General features: G+C 40.1%; 4 protein-coding genes across 9 annotated transcripts; 2 read left to right on the forward strand and 2 right to left on the reverse strand.

Moving 5' to 3' along the window:
* Positions 1 to 62: 62 nt before the first annotated feature.
* LOC116928035 (C-factor) lies at positions 63 to 1,484 on the forward strand. Of its 2 annotated transcripts, XM_032935101.2 has the most exons (5): positions 63 to 640; positions 705 to 867; positions 936 to 1,061; positions 1,134 to 1,172; positions 1,236 to 1,484. In XM_032935101.2, the coding sequence occupies exons 1-5, from the start codon at positions 317 to 319 to the stop codon at positions 1,298 to 1,300; spliced, it is 717 nt and encodes a 238-aa protein (XP_032790992.2). In that variant the 5' UTR covers positions 63 to 316; the 3' UTR covers positions 1,301 to 1,484. The 2 variants fall into 2 exon arrangements, with proteins under 2 accessions (XP_032790992.2, XP_032790984.2); XM_032935093.2 differs by having other exon boundaries at positions 94 to 640; positions 1,134 to 1,484.
* LOC116928053 (sentrin-specific protease 8) lies at positions 1,403 to 2,696 on the reverse strand. 2 transcript variants are annotated; one of them, XM_032935143.2, is made up of 2 exons: positions 2,277 to 2,696; positions 1,403 to 2,151 (listed from the first exon to the last, which is right to left on the reverse strand). In XM_032935143.2, exon 2 carries the CDS (start codon positions 2,064 to 2,066, stop codon positions 1,446 to 1,448), a length of 621 nt encoding a protein of 206 aa, XP_032791034.1. In that variant the 5' UTR covers positions 2,067 to 2,151; positions 2,277 to 2,696; the 3' UTR covers positions 1,403 to 1,445. The 2 variants fall into 2 exon arrangements, with proteins under 2 accessions (XP_032791034.1, XP_032791018.1); XM_032935127.2 differs by having other exon boundaries at positions 1,403 to 2,156; positions 2,277 to 2,695.
* A 746-nt stretch (positions 2,697 to 3,442) lies between these two features.
* LOC116929767 lies at positions 3,443 to 4,846 on the forward strand. The gene is made up of 5 exons (XM_032937110.2): positions 3,443 to 3,600; positions 3,710 to 3,910; positions 3,979 to 4,249; positions 4,313 to 4,439; positions 4,506 to 4,846. The coding sequence occupies exons 2-5, from the start codon at positions 3,726 to 3,728 to the stop codon at positions 4,772 to 4,774; spliced, it is 852 nt and encodes a 283-aa protein (XP_032793001.2). The 5' UTR covers positions 3,443 to 3,600; positions 3,710 to 3,725; the 3' UTR covers positions 4,775 to 4,846.
* Positions 4,847 to 4,970: 124 nt separating this feature from the next.
* LOC116929744 lies at positions 4,971 to 12,926 on the reverse strand. Of its 4 annotated transcripts, none has more exons than XM_032937097.2 (25): positions 12,776 to 12,926; positions 12,496 to 12,637; positions 12,101 to 12,435; positions 11,919 to 12,039; positions 11,667 to 11,827; positions 11,412 to 11,599; positions 11,189 to 11,351; positions 10,813 to 11,119; positions 10,689 to 10,724; positions 10,476 to 10,598; positions 10,184 to 10,407; positions 9,914 to 10,115; positions 9,706 to 9,849; positions 9,533 to 9,628; positions 9,240 to 9,470; positions 8,960 to 9,183; positions 7,795 to 8,885; positions 7,549 to 7,725; positions 6,852 to 7,489; positions 6,607 to 6,790; positions 6,220 to 6,544; positions 5,874 to 6,153; positions 5,494 to 5,776; positions 5,243 to 5,418; positions 4,971 to 5,181 (listed from the first exon to the last, which is right to left on the reverse strand). In XM_032937097.2, the coding sequence occupies exons 2-25, from the start codon at positions 12,634 to 12,636 to the stop codon at positions 5,074 to 5,076; spliced, it is 5,958 nt and encodes a 1,985-aa protein (XP_032792988.2). In that variant the 5' UTR covers position 12,637; positions 12,776 to 12,926; the 3' UTR covers positions 4,971 to 5,073. The 4 variants fall into 4 exon arrangements, with proteins under 4 accessions (XP_032792988.2, XP_032792981.2, XP_032792999.2 ...); XM_032937090.2 differs by having other exon boundaries at positions 12,766 to 12,924; XM_032937108.2 differs by having other exon boundaries at positions 12,496 to 12,657; positions 12,766 to 12,877.
* Positions 12,927 to 18,810: the final 5,884 nt, after the last annotated feature.

Here is an 18,810-nt window from a genome sequence, read left to right on the forward strand (position 1 = left end):
GGGGGGAATGCCATAGTGAACCAACCAGGGTTCTATGACCATGAATGAACTAAACAACTAAAATTTGATAATGAAGTTGAAGAACTGAAGACTTTGAAGAAATTAATTTTCAAAAAGCCTGAACTAATCTTGCACTTTTTAAAATTCAAGACTAGTCCACGATTTTATATTCCTTTATCTTAGCGTCCAAACTGACAGAAATAAACTATACAACCAAAAAAATTGTCTGCAAACCCATTAATAGTTACATAAGTTATTGTCAAATCTCAATCAGTCAGTAATTATCTTGTAAACAAAGTTTGCTCGCTTGCGTAATATGGCGGTTGTTATTGTTCAAGGCGCTTCTAGAGGTCTTGGTCTTCAGTTTTGCAAAGTTTTAGCTTCTAGGGCAGATGTGGCAAAAGTAATAGCTACCAGTCGGAGGGCAGAAAATGAAGCAGCATTGCATAGCATGCAAAGCCAATTTCCCAATAAAATGGTGCTAATCAATGTTGATGTAACAAAGGAAAATAACATCAAACAGGTTGTCCCAAAAATCATGGAAGAATCTACAGGAAAAATAGACCTTCTTTTGAACTGCAGTGCTATTCTACATCCCTCTGGAAAAGGCGAGACAAGCTTGCGGGATGTTTCTTTTGAAGTACTACATCGGTATCATGCAAGCCATCTAGTAAAATATCAAATATCTTTCAAACCATACACAGGGACTTAGGACTACCTTTGAAACCAACACGATTGGACCAGTTTTAACTGCAAAATATTTTTCACCCCTATTGTTGAAGAGCTCTGGCTTGTTTGGAAAGCAAGCTGGGAAAAAACATTCTGGAATCCTAGTTAATCTCACAGCTAAAGTTTCATCTATATCTGGCTAGTTTATTGTAACATTAGTGTTTTCCATAGACCACAGTAATTGATTGTTGTTTGTTCTTGAACAGATAATCAAGTTGGTGGTTGGTATAGCTACAGATTATCCAAAAGTGCTCTAAATATGGCCACAAAAAATTTGAGCATTGAGTTGGGGAGAGGAAAATCTAAAGTAATATGTGTGGCACTGCATCCAGGTGATTTAAACAAAGATTTTTTCTTCTCCTCTCCAAGGCACATTACAATTTTGTTTTCCTCATTACATGCAGGAACTGTTGATACTGATCTTTCTCGCCCATATCACAAAGGTGTTCCTGCCGATAAGCTGTTTTCCACTGAGAAATCCGTTAACTATTTGATGTCCATTATAGATAAGCTTTCTGTTGAAGACACGGGAAAATGCCTTGCTTGGGACGGCAATGCAATTCCCTTCTAACTGCTAGCCAAATACGATAATTTACTTGAATTTTTTCTGTGTAGTGAACGATGACTAGTTTCAATACTAGTTATAAAGAATCCAGTTAAACTAACACAAATGTGCAGAATACTTCTTGTGTACTATACTGATTTTAATGTTACAATCATTTGCAGGACAAAGTTAATACAACTTGAAGCATGTGGCTCCTTTGCTTATTCATAAATGCTGAATCTAAAATTGATAGAGATATTAACATACCTTTATTTACCAAGCAATGCCTTATCACATTCTCTGCATTACTACAAACAAATACACCACAATCATAGGAGTTTTCTTGTTGAGTACATTTGAGTTCAACAACTTCTTCATAGGGAAGATGCAAGTTATTTGCTATTTTCTTAGCATGTCCTAAATTGGCCCCATTTAGGGAATCTAAATGGTAATATTTCTTTACCAAACCATCATAAACCAGTAAACTCCAGTGTGAACCTCCTGGATGATCCAGAAACATGGAGTCATTTACAGGAAACAAAACTAAAGAACGTAGGCTGAGATTAAGTGGATCAACAAAAATGGGAGTGTCTGATGGGGATCCCAACTTGATAAACTGTGAAACCTCTGGACAGACAAGGCATACTGAATTGTCCATAATGGAATTTTCTAAATATTCAAACCAAAATCCAATCACTTGGTCATTTAACCAGTGTGCATTTCGCAATAGGTTCACATCCGATCGTCTCAAAAGAGAGTTGTGGTAGTTCACCAAAACATCATCATCAGCCATGGTTGACACTTGGCAGGTCTATCGGTCAGCTAGGATAGCCATAGGACAGAAATTGCTGGAGATTTGACGATGTTGGTTTTGGTGCCTAAGCTTGAAAAAAAGTTTAAATATAAACACTATTTACAACCATTCTTTTTTACTTTATTATTTTCAAGGATTTAACTTCATGGAAATCGATACGAAAACGCGATAAACAAGTAAGTGAATTACCAGATAGGTGGAACAGTACAGCCACAATGTAACAGAGTTCTATTCCATATTTCATACTTCCATTTCTTGTTACATCGTGGTACAGCATACAGTCAGTGCTCACAGTACAGGTACAGATGTACAGATACACTGATACAGGCCAACAGACTGCAGCCCAACTGCAAATGAATAATGGAAGCAGGGTTTGCAGATTTCGATATATTCTTCCAACAAAATGCTAACCTATTCTATTTTCTATATTTCTATTCCTATCCAATTTGACAAACGACAATAGCAGAGTCCTAGAACCCTGGTTGGTTCACTATTTAAAAAATGATGTATTTTAAAAACTTAATTGCTATTCGTTTTGAATCGCATATTGTTTTTAAACATTTTTCACTAATATCAGAGTCATAGCTCATAGGCTCATAGCTCATAGCAGAGTCAGAGCAGAGTCATAGAACCCTGGTTGGAATGGGGGGAATCGTCACGACATGGGGGGAATCGTCTGTCGTTGTGTCTAATTTCGGAAATAGCAGTCAGAGCCTTCAGCGGGTGTGTGATAAGTGCACCAATCAGGAAACTCGTTTGAAAACTTCAACAGCAGTGATAAAGGAAACGAACAGAGCAGACGATACCAGAAAAATTGGAAACACTGACAATGGCCGTTGAATAACTCATTTTCTCTCGATAGATGACTCTGATTCTAGTTTCCACCACTGTGCCCCGCCCCAAAACCGTCGAAATTTTAGATATTCAGACCAACGAAACGCGGTGTAGGGATTCCTCTCAGCGTGAATCAACCAGGGTTCTATGACTCTGCTCATAGATCTGGTTACTCCACTATGGCTATTTTCCCTCTCATGAAAGGGGTATCCTCTTGCGGGTTTTACTATACAAAAAATCGAGGGTTTTGGGTCGGGGCATGGTCAGGGCGTATGAGTGGTTTTCCGCCCGGTAGGACTGCCATCTGTTGAAAAATTACTTTTTTTGTTTTCTGAGTGGAGTGAAACAACACACCCGCAACAGCGCCACGCATCCGCTATTTTTTCAAGATGGCGCCGGGTCTATCGGTTTCACCGGGTATACCGAACCGCTTGCAAACTACCTACCCGGGTCGAAACTGATCGGCCATTTTTCGGGTAGGTCGGTGCGGTTTTTGGGGTTCAGGTAATCGGGGCCGAGCCCTATTACACTACACCTGCTTTGTTGTGTTCTCTCTCGTGTCGTGTGCAGCAGAGAGAGAAAATACACTTAAAGAGACACCTTTGAAGTTATTTGCATGCGTTATTCGCTTGCTTATCATAGAAAGAGAAACTGAACGTTTATTTTGGTACAAAGCAAAGTATAAAAGCAAGTTTCGTACTTCAATTTTTATGAAAAATTTAAGTATTTTGCTTTTCATCTCGCCTATCAATATCTTTACCTCGGTACACCTTTTGAATTAACGTTAGAACCGAACTTGCGAAAATGAGTCCTACAACGAGAGTGAGAAAATCCACTAATCAAGCCTCACGATCTGGAGTTTCCGCCAATATTATAACAAGGTCACAATCTAGCAGGGCAACACTTGCAGCAGCAATACTAAACAATGCCATTGCTAATGCATCTACATCATCTGGAGTAGTACCAACAAGAAGGATGACATCCTCAAGGTAAACAATTGAATGCAACTTTAGAAATACAAAAATTCAAGTTTTCTGGATAATTTTTTTGAGCTTAGAAGTTTGACTGCAAATAGTGGAAGACACCAGAGACTGAGGGGACAGTCCAGTATAACGCAAACTCTTCCTGTTTCTGCAACCCAAAGGGAAACCAGTAGGGAGGGTCATGTAGAACTTAATACTCCAAGGACCCCTGAAAATGATCAAACCAGTGTCCAACTTGTTGATTTAATAACTCCTGTGCAACCCACTATCCCAGCTGCTAGAGCTAGGAGACCATTAGAAGTCGACTTAACATGTGACCTTGATGATGAAGTTTTTGTTGTCTTGGTACAAAAATGCAAAAGGTTCAGCAGTTCCATGAAACTAACCAATATACCTTGCATATTGTAGGAAGATATTGTAAATCCGTCGCGAAGACCCAACTTATCTGATCTTCCAATAATGCTTGGCAGCAGCCCACCGCGAGCCAGGCTGTTGGGGCCAAGAAATCTTCGCTCTACGCCAGCAAGTAGACAAGGTCTTAAAACCTAATGTTGGTTAATTTGTTAAATATAATTTTCAATGAGCACATTTTTTTATTTAGCTCTTTCAAGAAATCAAACTTTTCCAGTGGAGCCAACTACAATTTCATTGTCCCCATCATTTCAACAAGAAGGTTTACTTCAAATACAATGCCCTATATGCCTGGACTCATTGTCTCAGGTTAAGCAAGCTAACCAGCAGATGCACTCAACCATATGTGGACACTTGTTTTGTGGTCCTTGTATAAGAAAAGTTATTGCCTCTACTCAGCAGTGCCCGACCTGCCGTCAAAAATTGGATATCCGCAAAATTCACCCGATTTTTATTTGAATGGTTTATAAATGTTTTCGAAGTTTCGTATAATACTTTGTTGATTAATACAGTAAAATGTCGTAACACTAATTTTGTTTCTCGTAATTATTATTAGACGTTAAGAGTAATAAACGTTAATTAGACTAAAATGCCGAACTGACATCCTTGAAAGAAAAAATCACTTCATGTTGGTTATATTTACCAAAATATCAGAACAAATGAAGCTTTTTTTTATTTTTTTAATAATACTTAATGTTTTTATCATTTTTGGAATACAGTTAATAATGAAAGACCAAAGACAATCTGGCTACAGAATATCAGGCGCGTGAAAGTAAAGATGTAATCAGGTTTAGGTAAGGAAACGTTTCACATTTTTCTCCCAATTTCTTCTCTAGAACTTGTAGTGATCCAAAACCTTGTAGCCTCTGAATTTCAAACAAAGAAAAATGTTGCAAAATGTTTCATGTTGAGATTATCATATCTTACCTGAATTAGATTAGAACGTTTCGTATTTCTGGTGAATGGCAACAGCAAGGCGACCAAATAGGGGTAATCATGGCTAAGGACACATTTTTCGAGTGAATCCAAATCTATGTCTTCAAGAATAGGGCAACTCCAAAGCATTTCAAGAGCGGAAACGCAAGAGCTGATATTACTGTTATCTAAAAATATACGCACAAATTGTAGAACAAAGCGTATAAACTCCTTCGCCTATTTCCAGACTAGCAATTGCTTACTTTGTTTGAATGGCGATTGGAGGATCAAGTTCCATACAGGTGCCATAACTGGATTCACCCATAATAATCGAATTTCTGAAATATCTTTAATAAGGGAGTGTGCCGTTTCGAGCATATTAAACTTGACAACTTTTTCCAAAATATTAGTCCAAATATCAGCATCTTGAATAATGTTGCATGTCGCCAGATCGATGGCCAAAGCAATACAGCGTTGGGTGCTAGCTCCACTCTGCAGCAAAGCACGTATTAGGTCTGCTTTATCCGTTAATTCAAATTCTTCTTCCTAATTATAACACAGAATTTGTTTTGTGGTGTTTTAGAAAGTGAGCATATTAAAAAATAATTGGAAAAGCCGGAAAATCTAGATAAACAAATCGTACTTTGTAAACCAATCCCAAAACTTCGAGGCGACTTAGGAAATTCAGTACTTTGATACGCAAATTTAGAGTGTAAGAATGCAGCTCCATATGCTCCACCATTTGTTCTTCCGTCAAAGCAGCTTGTAACGCCGTCAAAGCCCTGACGCGAGTTGAAGGACGCTCTTCATCATTTAAAGCTTTTTCGCGTAAATATGCGATCCATGAAACACAATCGGAACCGCTCAACAAGCAGATAACGCGGTCCAGATTCTGCTTATTCTGCAACTCGATGCTTAAATCCCTAAAAAATTTAAACGAAATTTCTTAGATGGCTCGATTTGTTAGAGACTTTTTAAAGGAGGGTTACGACGGGGCCCCATTTGATTCCTTTCCGTAGGGTTGATAGAATTCTTCTTGTTGATACTGTTCAATCATGGGTAACCACTCTTGTATCATTGCATGTTTAAGTACCACCAGATTTAGGTTGAATATTTGGCAAATGTTTTCTGCTGCTGCATTGGTATCCTGAAAACGTCCACTGGTTACACAGTCCTCAAACAAAGATCGAATAAGGCGTTCAGGATACGGAAGTAAGGTTTCGTATCGTTTGTTCCATAACTTAAAGTACGCCAGGCTTTCTTCGGTTTGCACTCTCTGATGAACTTTTACACTTTTATTGTAGGCCGCGATTCCTATAATACGAAAAACATTTCAAGTAAGAATCGGTAAGTATATCCTAGCTTAAACATGATACCAGCAGGGTCGCTCTCATTTTTCCATTTTTCGCATTGTTGCATATGTAAATCAGAGGCGTAAAAGTTTTCGGGACTGGTAGTCAGCCTTTGCGTAATATCAGCAGCGCAGGCTGCAGCCCGGGAGACTGTACTAATGCTATCCAGGCACTGCTTGATCTTGCTGAACAGAGACTCGATCTGGGCCTTTAATTCAAATTCAGAATGAACAACTTCATAAAAGAATGGTCAATAAGTTTGTTGTTACTTGATCGAGGCAATCCTTGTTGTAGCGTTTAACGGTATTGTTGACGGCCATCATACAAATTTCATCGCGGTTGATAGGTAGAAGGGAAGGCGAGTTGTACCAAATAGTCCAATTTGAAACGTGGAACTCTTCGTAATAGATATTTTTGGCTAAACTTGCATCAATCTGGTAGTACATAGGCAAACGTTTTTGAGGCCACTCTTCCGAACCAGGGAGTCGGTAAAACGCATTCTGATGTTCCATAATTCCTGGTGGGACGAATCTTTCATAGCAGGCCAAGAATTCCAATAGTTCTAACATGGTTCGGATATCCATCGCGTCAGGATTCAGTTCATACAAGATTCCACATAAGCACGTTAGCAGTTCATAGTTATACGGGCTAACTTTGTTGCGAACACTATGAACCAATTTCTGAACATCAACCGGTGGGAGTCGATACAAAACGTCACGGATTTTGGGTATTCTTCCTGCTATATTAGCCGCATCCGTGGACACGATCAGATATTGTACTCTTGAAATCAAGGCAGTGTTTAGATCTAAAGGAAAATCTGAGCAAAATGAGCTTAACAGTTCTAATGGTACATCCTCCAGAGTAACCAGAGTGTCCATGATTGGAACCATTTCATCGATTGGCGGGACTGAAAACAAAATGAAATGTTTACCAATAGTTCTTCACTTTGTAAATTGCTATACTTACTCTGGACATGAATTCCGAAAGGCGCAAGTTTCATGCTCCAGTGGCATCGTAGAATTACCGAATCGAAGAACCCTTCTTCCTCACCACCGGTTGCAGCAAGCTTGAAGAGTAGGCGGCCAAGAAAACCAATATAAAAAACTCTTCGGCGATCGGATGTAGAACGTTTCACTAGATCCACTGTGCAATGCCACACACAAAAAAAAAATCGTTCAATAAATGAATTTAAATCCGTGCCATAATATGTACCGAGATATTTAAAACCCTCTGTGGGTCCCAGAATCAGAAGGCAAGAGGTAGCAAGTGCCATATCTGGGACATCAGGTCGATTAGCAGTCATTACACGAACTAGAAGCTGCGAAGACAATTCGTCGAAATGCTTGGAGATCGTCTTATTATAGACTGTCACCAAATCCAGATTGCGCAAATGGATAAACATCAGATGAACCAAAGAATCTGAGGCGTATGCCAAATACAGAGCAGGCATCAGCTGCCGGCATCCGCGCAACACCTGGATAACTCCGAGGCATTCTTTGGCGAACTCCCGTAAAATTTCGGCGGCTTCAGAAATTGGTATTTGAGCTGACAAGCCCACAATAGTGTTGCTTCCTTTGCTAGGCTCCAGGCATGGCAACACGCGAGCTTGGGCTGTGGAAAGGAATTTCATAATATCGCGGTTGAGAATAGGTGTGGTGAAATCTTGATAAACCCCCAATGACGAGATACTGCTGTAAACGTCAGGTGTGCCAACTGCTGAAGAACGCTTTTGAATCAGATGTCTCAAATTGACCAAACAGCACAGTTCGCTAGAATCCATTAAAGAATCGTTAGTGCAGTACGTTGCCGCTTTAGCAGCCAATTGACTCTGCAGCTCTATCATATCGTAAGCACTACTTTGGTTCAAACACTGGGCTGCTATGTAGCAGGCCTCTGCAGTAGTAGCATCTTCGGCGCAAACCAGCAGCCGGTGACAACATGTGATCATCACTTCATCTTTCCCGATGGAACGTGCTGATAGAATTTGTTCTTGGAGAGCGAATGACTCGGATAGAGACAAAAGATGGGCCACTCTATTCAGCTCCGTATAATCCATCACCTCCTTCCCAAGGAGGATTTTGCAGAAATTACGCAGTGCGTCTTGTCGCTGCTTCACATAGCAATAGCTATTCAAAGGTATTGACACACCGTGCGACATCAAACGATAAACATTCTTTAAATCCATGATGCGACCATGCAAGCAACCATCACTTGGGTAGCCGCTTCCTGACTTAAAGTTCTCCCAGATTTCATTCAGGCAGCTCATGCAAGTATCAGCTTGCTTCTGGGTCATTGGTTTAGGCCTATTAATAAACAATTAGACGTTAGAAAACGGGGATGGAATTACAATATACCAGACCAATGTGAAAAGCTATACTTATTGATGTATGAATTAACGGTGCCTTCGATGAAAAAGATGAGTTTGCGGCAACACGAAGCCCGTTCCCTACTTGACATTTTCCCTAGTGTTTCAACAATCAAATCACGCTTGTCACTACACATAAGGCTTGTAAGGTAGGTGGTGCGAACATCATTTTCGGATATTGCATTTGAAGCATATGCCACTGTGAGTGCATCTTCGAGGCACTCGGTTGTTTGTTGCTACAAATATATTCCACATGTATTCGCCTGCATGACCAACCTATTAACGGACGTACCTTCAAAATGTTTCGGATGATGCAGTCCATTAGATGCATATCATTTAAGTCAAAGACGTGAATGTTGTAGTGGCGCAGAACGGTTTTAAGAGGGACAATTGAGTGTTCTTCTTTTATCTTCTCAGCTAGCGAATGCTCAAGTTTTTTTCCTTTCTCGGCGAGTTCAGTAATGGTTGGACTCCAAGGTACCGGAGCTTGACAAAGTGCAGCAAGGATTGATCTGGCTTGTACCTGCGATGAATTTTTAGGTCACACTAAATAGAACGGATTTGTCGAATAATTACAGAGGTTACCTCAATGCTCCTGATATAAGTGATTAATGTTGAAACTATTTGCTCCCATTGGGCTTGCCCGTTATGCCACCAGCTCACAGAATTATGAAGTAGATTCTAATAAATTAAAAAGAAAAATTTGCATTTTTAGCAACCATTGAAGCTCACAGTATGGCAAATGTGAAAAGTAATACCAATATGTAGTGAAAAATACTCTCATCAATATCCAGAGCTCGTCGGCGCATAAAAGGTAATAGAAACGCATCCAAGAAAGGTCCCACATCCGCAGCTGTTGGTAACCAATTCAATAGAAGAATGACGGTAGCCAATCTGTTCTCCTATGATTGTAGGTTAAAATTAGGAAAAGTATGATTACAAAGCGATGAAGGTGAAAGCAAGAACCTGCGTGAATTTGCTGAAGGTTATGGGAATTTTGTACTTCTCATACAGTACGACAATCTCATCAAGATCCTGGATGCAATCAAACAAGGGGGTCATAAGGCCATCAGAGGACTTGGTCACCTTTTTCAGGGAACTCAGTAGAGTATCCGCGAATTTCAGTGCATTTTGCGGCCATTCTTCTCTTTCGGCAATTTCCAGAGAACTTCATCGGAAAAAAAAAATACATGTTCCAACTTGCTGAACGTAAAAGATTTTTTATCGGTAGCTTACGCAGCCTTTCTGACAATCCAGTCAATCACAAGCGGAATTCTATCGCTGTCGAATTGAACTAGGCTTGGCAGAACATGCTGAAGCCAAGGTAAGAGAGTTGTTGACTTCAAATTTGAAGGGATGCTACCAAGAAGTTGAAGCGCTTCTTCTTCTGCGAAGGATGGATCGGTAACAATTTCTACACTGTGTCTTTGCCAGAGGATCAAGGCACTTGTCATTTCCTCCTGATTATAAAGATAAAATTTAAGTTGAAAATACCAAGGAGTTAAAATTTATAGGACAGATGTTTCACCATATTTAAGATCTCTAAGAGGGTATTAAACATATCCTTCATGTCAATCGTATACCAGTATTGGATCAAATTTGGTCCGTAAATGAGGTCAAATGTGTCCAGTTTCTCTTGAACGTTACAAACCTGCAATACAAAGCGATTCACATGTTAAAATTAGACGTATAGTGCAAAAAAAAAAAAAGACAATAGTGAATGCGATAGTGTAGTACGCACGTCCATAATGTAAAGTAGACGTTCATTTTCTTCATCCTGTAACACAATAGGGTACATGTTTAGTAAATCTGTTACATTTTAAAAAAGTTAACCAATGAAACATATGAATCGAAATTATCCGCACCTTATTTTTACTGAGACTTATGCGTTTTCTGGCGTAATTGAGAAAATTACGGATGTAATCGACAGACGTCGGGGCACATTTCAGGCAGCATTCAACCACGAACCTAAGCTCCGTAATGCAATCTAAGGTATCGATTAAGTCCAGGTGTTTGCTGGGTATTACTTCAGGCTTTGTATTTGCCCAAATGGATAATTCATGTGACAGCTGAGTCGCTTTTGCGGTGTATACTTGTTGAATGTCCAAGTTAAAGTTTTGCGCAAATCGAAGGCCTTCCTCAAAATTCCCTCGTGCAATGAAACGCCTTAATCTGAAAAATAAAGGATAAATTTACAAAAAATCCTTGCAAATGAATATCCCATGAAGTTTTTCTGTTCACCTCTCTATTGGCCGTCCTTCTGCCATTTTTCTTATTCGCAAGGTCTTCACGTTGCCGTCTCCATCACGGGCACCCTCAATAAACATAATGTCGCCTTGTTTGGTGGAAGACGGCATCAAATAACAGAAGTCGCTTACAAGAACCCTATATTCAACTTCAGATCCTGAAAGGTCATTCGGTTAATCACCGTAATGCTTAAGGTATTGTGAAAACGGGTACCAACCCATGAAAGATCTCATGACAATCGACGGGTTGCCGGTGTCAGCAAAGTCAGTTGACAAAATGCGTTTCGCCGTTTTGTCAAGTTCAAACAACACTAATTGCCCGTTGGATTCCACGAAGTAAACAGGCAAGAGGAAATCTATGTCGTAGCAAATAATTTTCCCTTCATCATTCAAAGCGATTAGGAACCTTCACCGAAAGAAATGTTGGTAATTGTCGAGTATCTAGAATCAAAATATTAGAATTAAACGCATACTTATTGCAACCGGTGGATTCGATTTGCCGTAACAAACAACTTAAAGGTGCACCAGCAATAATCAGATTTTTTGTAAAATCCCATAGAAAAATTCCTTGAACTGTCCCGATCACCAAGGCCGCATCACCATGTAAATCTTCGATAACTGTAGACGCCGTTATCTAATTAACATTCCGAGGCGTGGAGCAAGAAAAATAGTGGTAAACAAACTCAAAGAAAAATGTGCAATGATATTTAATGACAAAAGAATACCTTTGTTTTTAGTAAACATTCCACAATGTCTCGTTTCATTTTACTCTGTATTTCTTGAGCCTTTTGTCCATTTTTTTTCATTAAGGCAGATGTCAGTTCTGCAAGGTTAAGGTTGCTCAATCTAATTTTAAAAAATTTCTAGGTTTTACTGAAATATCATTATCTTTGCATGTTTATCTTGCCTCAACAATAAACCATTGCTACTGAGGAGAAGGACCTCATCTTTTCTAATCGTAATGTAAACTGCCTGGTTAGGTAGCGAGAAATTTGGCAATGGCATAGTCACCAGTAGCAAGCTGTCTGGAATGTAGATTACACTCATGTGACCACCTTCTGTTACTATAAACAAAAAATTTCCATCCAGAGACCAAGCCAAGCAACTTGGATGTGAATCTAACAAAAAACTTTTCAGCACGGTCTGGCAATTGTCTGTCAAAATGTGACAATAGCTATCAACTGCTATCACTGTATATTGTTCCCACATGTTCCCTTGGACCCTTGGTTCTGATTTTAATCCCTAGAAAAGATGAAATAGGTAATAAACAATTATTTGAACGAAAATGTTTAACATTTTTACAGGATTGCTGCATTCCACAGTAGCCAAAGTAACAATATCAAAGAGAGTAGAATCTACCACAACACATTGTCTTGTGCCAAAATTTACAGTTTCCTGGTCTGTGTCCCATTCTGTATTTATGACATTCCAGCAAGCCGCCATTCTAGAAAAAAAAATAAACAACTACACTCTTCAATACCAAAAAGTAAAAGAAATTGTACTCTCATACTAGAATTAAATGACAATACGTTCTTATTTGGCAATTTTTCTTAGTTCTAATATTTGTCTTACTTGAGCGCACTTTTGAAATGACGTAGTCTGGGGTGAAAATGTGATCTATTCTACAGAATTTATAATGTGAACTGCTCTTTTGTGTTGTTTCCTCTGTCTTGCTAGTTCCCTCGCAATTTTCCATTTGTTTCTTAAAGGTTTGAAATGAGGCTATTGATATACATGAAGTGGCGCTAACGCTAATCGAATCCAAAACTCAGGGGTGGGGCGGGGCGGAGCAAGAGCAGAATCATAGAACCCAATATGGGTTCTATGACTTTGGCAAGAGCAAAAATCAGGGGTAGAAATCAGAGTCATAGATAGGGCTCGGCCCCGATTACCCGAGAACCAGCTTACTACCGGAAGGTACTGGCGCTAAGCAACCAAAAAACTTAAAAAAAGCCAATTTTACGTGTGTCGCGCCAGTACATTCCAGTAGTAAGCTGATTCTCGGGTAATCGGGGCCGACCCCTTTCATAGACCCCTGGTTCCTCCACTATGGCTATTTTCCCTCTCAGAAAAGGGGTACTCTCTTGCGGGGATTACTATACCAAAAAAACGAGGGTTTGGGGTCGGGGCATGGTCAGGGCGTATGAGTGATTTTCCACCCGTGGCAATGCCATCTGTCGACAAATGAGTTTCTGTATGGAGTGAAACAACACACCCGTAAGAGGCGCTCTTACCGGGCGGAAAATCACTCTTTCGCCCCGACCGCCCCGACCCAAAACTCCCGTTTTTTAAAATAATAATCTCTGCCCTAACGTTTATTCCGTGAAAGCCACGCTGCTTTCTCTTTTAACGCAAAGCGATGCATTTAGTCCCCCTAGTTTGTTTGTTTTTTTATTTTTTTTATTTGCAGTCAAATCTGAGACTCTTAAGTCTAACCAGCTTTTTTAAATCGAAGGCTCTAAGCTCTTACTAGTTTTTTAACCAAGCGTTAGATGGCGTTAACCACACAAAATTGGCACAAGGAATTTGCGATAAAATTTAGAAAAGAGAAATCCCTTGTAAACTTATATTTTCTCGTTTTATGCAACGTAAAAATAGGCTGAAGCTTTTCTGATCGCACGTGGAAGATTGACGAGGAAAAATGGTTGTTCCGACTGGATCGTGTTCCTCTAGCCCGACATATGTGCCCATACCGTAAACAATCCTCGGCTTTGAGACGCTACAGTAAATGTATCCGGGCTTCGATTTAATGGTCAGATTGCACTCTAACCAAATTGCACGGCATTTCTCACTGCCTTTTTTCCTCCTCCAATTCTTTGCCCAACGGTTTCACCATCAATACACTTTTTTAGGTACGGTCGTAGAGATATAGCCACGTTTGACGTCAGTGAAAGGAAACGATACAACCTACCTATCTTGTAGTCTACCTAAGGTGAATGTGCTATTACCAATTGAAAAATGGTGACAAAAAAAGGAAGACTTTCAAGTACATCCCCACGAGAAAATCTTGTCGGAAGAACTATATAGTATAGATACAAATCCAAAATGTGAGTTTAAACATGAAGGAAACAAAAATTAAAATTTCAACTGGTATCTTCCTCTTTCCTGCGTCCATTCTCGTGGTATCCTTGTACATTGCCGAGGACGATAATCCCGTACATGACGATGTCATATCTTTTACTCAAGTCATCAAATCAAGTAACTTTAGTGATGTGAGCATTTCTTTTTCCAATGAATTTCCTTGCGTTTTTGAATCCTAGAAATTGAACAGAATCAGAAAAAAGTCTAACGACGATCTCGAAACAAAACAATGAAAAATGAAGAGTTTGAGCTTAAGTTCCGAATCAAAACATAACCAACGCCACGTTTTGTCTAAGGATTTTAATCAGGCAGCTTCGAGTCTAAATCAGGCATCATTTCCAGATGTCTTACTCCATCTTATTGCGTCCTTCCTGTTTTTGTATTTTTTGTGTGTGTCCTCCTTAGAGATGAGGCCACCAAATGTGTCCATTTTGTCAGAAAAATAAAAAAAAAATCAGGAACGGAAAAAAAAAACGAATTTCAGCTAGTTCTATCAGCCCGTTCCGATAACAAGAAAGAGGAAAAGTTATAAGGATGCAATTAGACCCTGCAGTCAGAAAATAACGGGGAAAGACCTTGGATATCCTTTCCCTTTTTTTTATCTGCGATTCTAGCTTTAAAAAAGATTCAAGACAAGCGAAATGGCCTATTATTTCATACAGACGATAGACAGCAAAGAAAATGCGCCATCCCTCTTGTCTGTAATCTCGTTTCAACATCGACAGGGAGTTTTAAAAAACGGACAACTCCTACAAGAAGAATCACATACAAGAGATAAAGACGACATTCATTTTCATTCCTTGTCACTTTTGGTCTTGTTTGGTTAAATAGAAAAAAAAAAATCGACTATCTCTTCGCTAATTTCTCCCATCTACTTTTGTCAATGGTCCTCGAAACGACGATAGCGCAATGTGTCAAGTGTCCGTCACTCTAATGACTCACCCGCCCCGTCATCATCGCGGTTTTTAGGTACTCAGTGACACATTTACCTGAAAAATAAAACAACGAGAAAATGGTTCTTTCCCTCCTTATTTACGATTATTCTCGAATGATGATGCGACTGTCGGAGAACTATAAAGACTCTTTTCTTTCCTCCCCTATTCGTTTGATTTATCCTCCGACTCGGTGACTTTAACACTGGGTCGTTATAAAAGTACACCATAGTATGAAATCTTATTTTATGTTCAAGAGGGTTGCGACTTGGAGGGAGGAAAAAAAAAAAAACCTGGAGAATTACGGCGACGACGAGGGAGTTATATAAAGTCTTGTGGGAGGACCAGTTTTCTTTTTTCTCAACGCCCAGCAGTAAATCTGTACTGGCAGTGGAATAAATCTTGAAATGAACACACTGGCATCAATGTGTATAAAGAGAGGCAAGAATAATGAAGGTACCCGATGTGACCATAAGAACTTGTTCGACTCAAATCTTGTTGTTGTGTGGATGCTGGCGCCGTTGCGATGAGAATCCTGCCTCCGTTCCAGCGCATTATGAAACTCATGAACTGCCTTGGTATATAATCCTATAGTACGATTCACATCATACATTCAGCGATTTCGTATTAGATTTCTCTACACTTGATTATACATGACAGTTGAATGAAAAGACTAGAGAGAAACTTGCGTATACGGTATGTCCAAATGGAAACGGTGAGATGATGATGATGAATGTGCGAGCATATCAATGGGAACTATATATGGCCGTGTGTGTGCACAGAGATTTAGGCTTTTTCACCAAGTTCCATCTTCTTGGAGAGTTTTCTACGGTCTTTTGTGTGCGCACAGCACGGAGAGTTTCAAAAGCTGGCCATTAAAAAAGTATATTGATCAGCTAACGCCGCCTTTACCACAGGCAAAACGAAGCAAAAGAGACCACCCACAGACATCCATTTTGTGGCAATAACGGAAGCGAAGAAGGATCGCAATACCTTATTAGACGCAACCGAGCGCTATTGATGTTGATCCATCCATTTGAACGCCAGACAATACGTGTACGGGATTCAATCAATGGACTAACAATCGAGACCTAGATTACGGACACATATATAATAGAAACGAGTCTTCAATTGTCAAATAAACGCTCGCTCAAGGGGAATTCAGGAAATAATGTGACAATATAATTTTTAAATTTCTGTATAGAGTTCCAAAAGATTTATACATGCGAGGGACAATAACATGTGGTGAGCGCTGCAGGACGTTAATTATACGATTGTCGAGTCATCGGAGACGATGAACCACAGACATTTCCTTATTTAATAAGCCAGTCGTGACAACGTGTCATATACCAGATGAAAAGAAGCTTCCCATCTGGTGGTGCGTAGACTAAAAAAATTTGAAAAATGTAAGTAAATCAAAAATAAACAAACAAACAAAAATGAGATAACATGAAATTATATGTGCTGCTGGATGCATACCTAGACATTACAAAGCGTCCCGAATCAAGCACGCCCATTACATTTCGTGTACAACATGGGATTGAGGTCATGTGTGATGCTTGAGCCTGATTTTAGGTCCCCAAGTTTCTCAACCCCATGTTCGTCACAATACTAACTAACCATAGAAGCTGTCCACAATAGCTTTATCATTGTCTGTTGCTTTCTTTCAATTGAACTGGCAAGGAAAGAGTGGTCGACTGGCCTTTACGTTCATATGGGATCAAACAACAACGAAAAACATTTCCTATTCAATACGGTCGCCTGACATCCAGTCACGCTATTAGCTGGATGAAGGTAGAAAAGGTCGAAGCACTCGGTCTCTACCGTGTCCGTTCTATTTTGTTTCTTTTGGTCACCCGTCCGCTTAAGTTCCTGCTGGGCGTTCCATGTAATACATATACAAGCTGCACATCTGTTCTATAGGAAAGTCCTATAGTCTGTGACCTCACGTAGATATTGCATGTGTTGTGTCCAGCATCATCGATTGGGCTACCGTTAATCGAATATTTGATCTGAAACACACGCCTTACATGTTTCATCATCTCCACTTACTTTGCCAACGTCATGCTACTAATCTATTTATTTTGCATTTGCGACACATCTATTTGTATGGCACTATTTCAAGCTAAAAACGTAAATAGCTTCTTGTTATTCAGACATGCAAAAAAGGGAACACGTACAGCACACGTGCAGAATGCGTCATTCGAACGAGTACAAGTGAAACTACGTCTGTTCCATTGAAATGCAATGGCCATTTGAATATTTCATTGGATTGCTGGCACTGGGACCCGGTGAACTGGACGAAATGGCTGGTTCAATTTCAAAGGAATCATGTTCACGAAAATCGGAGTCTTGTATCATCCGTTTAGAATCCAAAGAACGGCAGCAGACAAAAAGCGAAAACAACCTTTATAGCCGACGGTCGGAAACGGGTAGCCGCGCATCGTTTCGTCGTCATAATAATCATACAAGACATCGTTGCATTCGGACTTTGGCCATATACAGCAGCATCAGGGTCGAACCCCATGGGCCGTGGCTGCCGAGCCGTGAAGAATGTTCGTTGTATGATGACAATATTATGTAGCGAAGAGGGGGAAAAAACAGAAGGAGAGTCAGTCAAAGTTATATAGCATCGGGATGGAGCGGCCCACGTCGAGAGGGCTTCAACGGATGAGTCAGAGCTGCAGGAATTGGGAGGGTTGCTGGTCCTGTAGCGTACAATAGACGAAGAAAAGGAGTCGGCCGTAGGACAATCCTCCCCTCCCGAACGAGAGGATGGTCGAGAATGACGGTGACGTGTTCGGTTGTCTTTTACTTTTCTAGACTAAAAAAGTTTTCCGGTAGCTGCTGCTATTGGAAGCTAGCACGGGTAGTACATGGCTGTACTAGAGGGGTGTGCGAAAGGAGGCCGGGAGAAGAAGGTTGAATCATGAACGATCAATACCGTGTTAGATCCTTGTTGTCTTGGCAACCACCAGCCCTTCCTACACTCCACCCTCTTTTCTCATCTGCTCTACCCTTTTTATTTTTCTTCTCTCCTGCTCCATCCCCATTTTTATCCGGACTGGTGCCCGGCTTGCTCTGCTTCCTCTTTTTTTCGACCCCTCCTGTTTCTATCTATTTTGCTCCCGCTAGTGTATAGCCAACCAACTTATTTTTATTTTTTTCTATTTCTCATCTTTCGTCTATCTTTCCCTTTTTTCGCGCATCCTCCCATTCGGATAGTATTTTCCTTCTGCCCTGTTCTTGAATTTGATCCATACACACTCTGCCGACCTTTTTCCTCCCCATCATATCGAGTTGGGCCTACGTACTGAATGCAACTCTTGAGAACAGTCCGCTTCGTTGCCATGGTAACAATATAATGGTTGATGGATACATGTAGTACACACGTATAGACTGGAAGTGAACCTATAGTCCACAGATCCCTTAAGAGACCTAGGCTGTACTCGATCGGATCCTGTGATGTTATATGCCACTGCTGCCGTCCATTCTATCCGTCAACTTGCTCTTTTTTTCCCTCATCTTTTGCCCCCCCCCCTTTTTTTTTTAAATCTTGTACCTTTTTTCAGAGAGATCAGAACAATAAGACGTCTTACTTCTA

This window comes from Daphnia magna, linkage group LG1 (assembly GCF_020631705.1).
Source record: "Daphnia magna isolate NIES linkage group LG1, ASM2063170v1.1, whole genome shotgun sequence".
NCBI classification, from domain to species: Eukaryota; Metazoa; Arthropoda; class Branchiopoda; order Diplostraca; family Daphniidae; genus Daphnia; species Daphnia magna.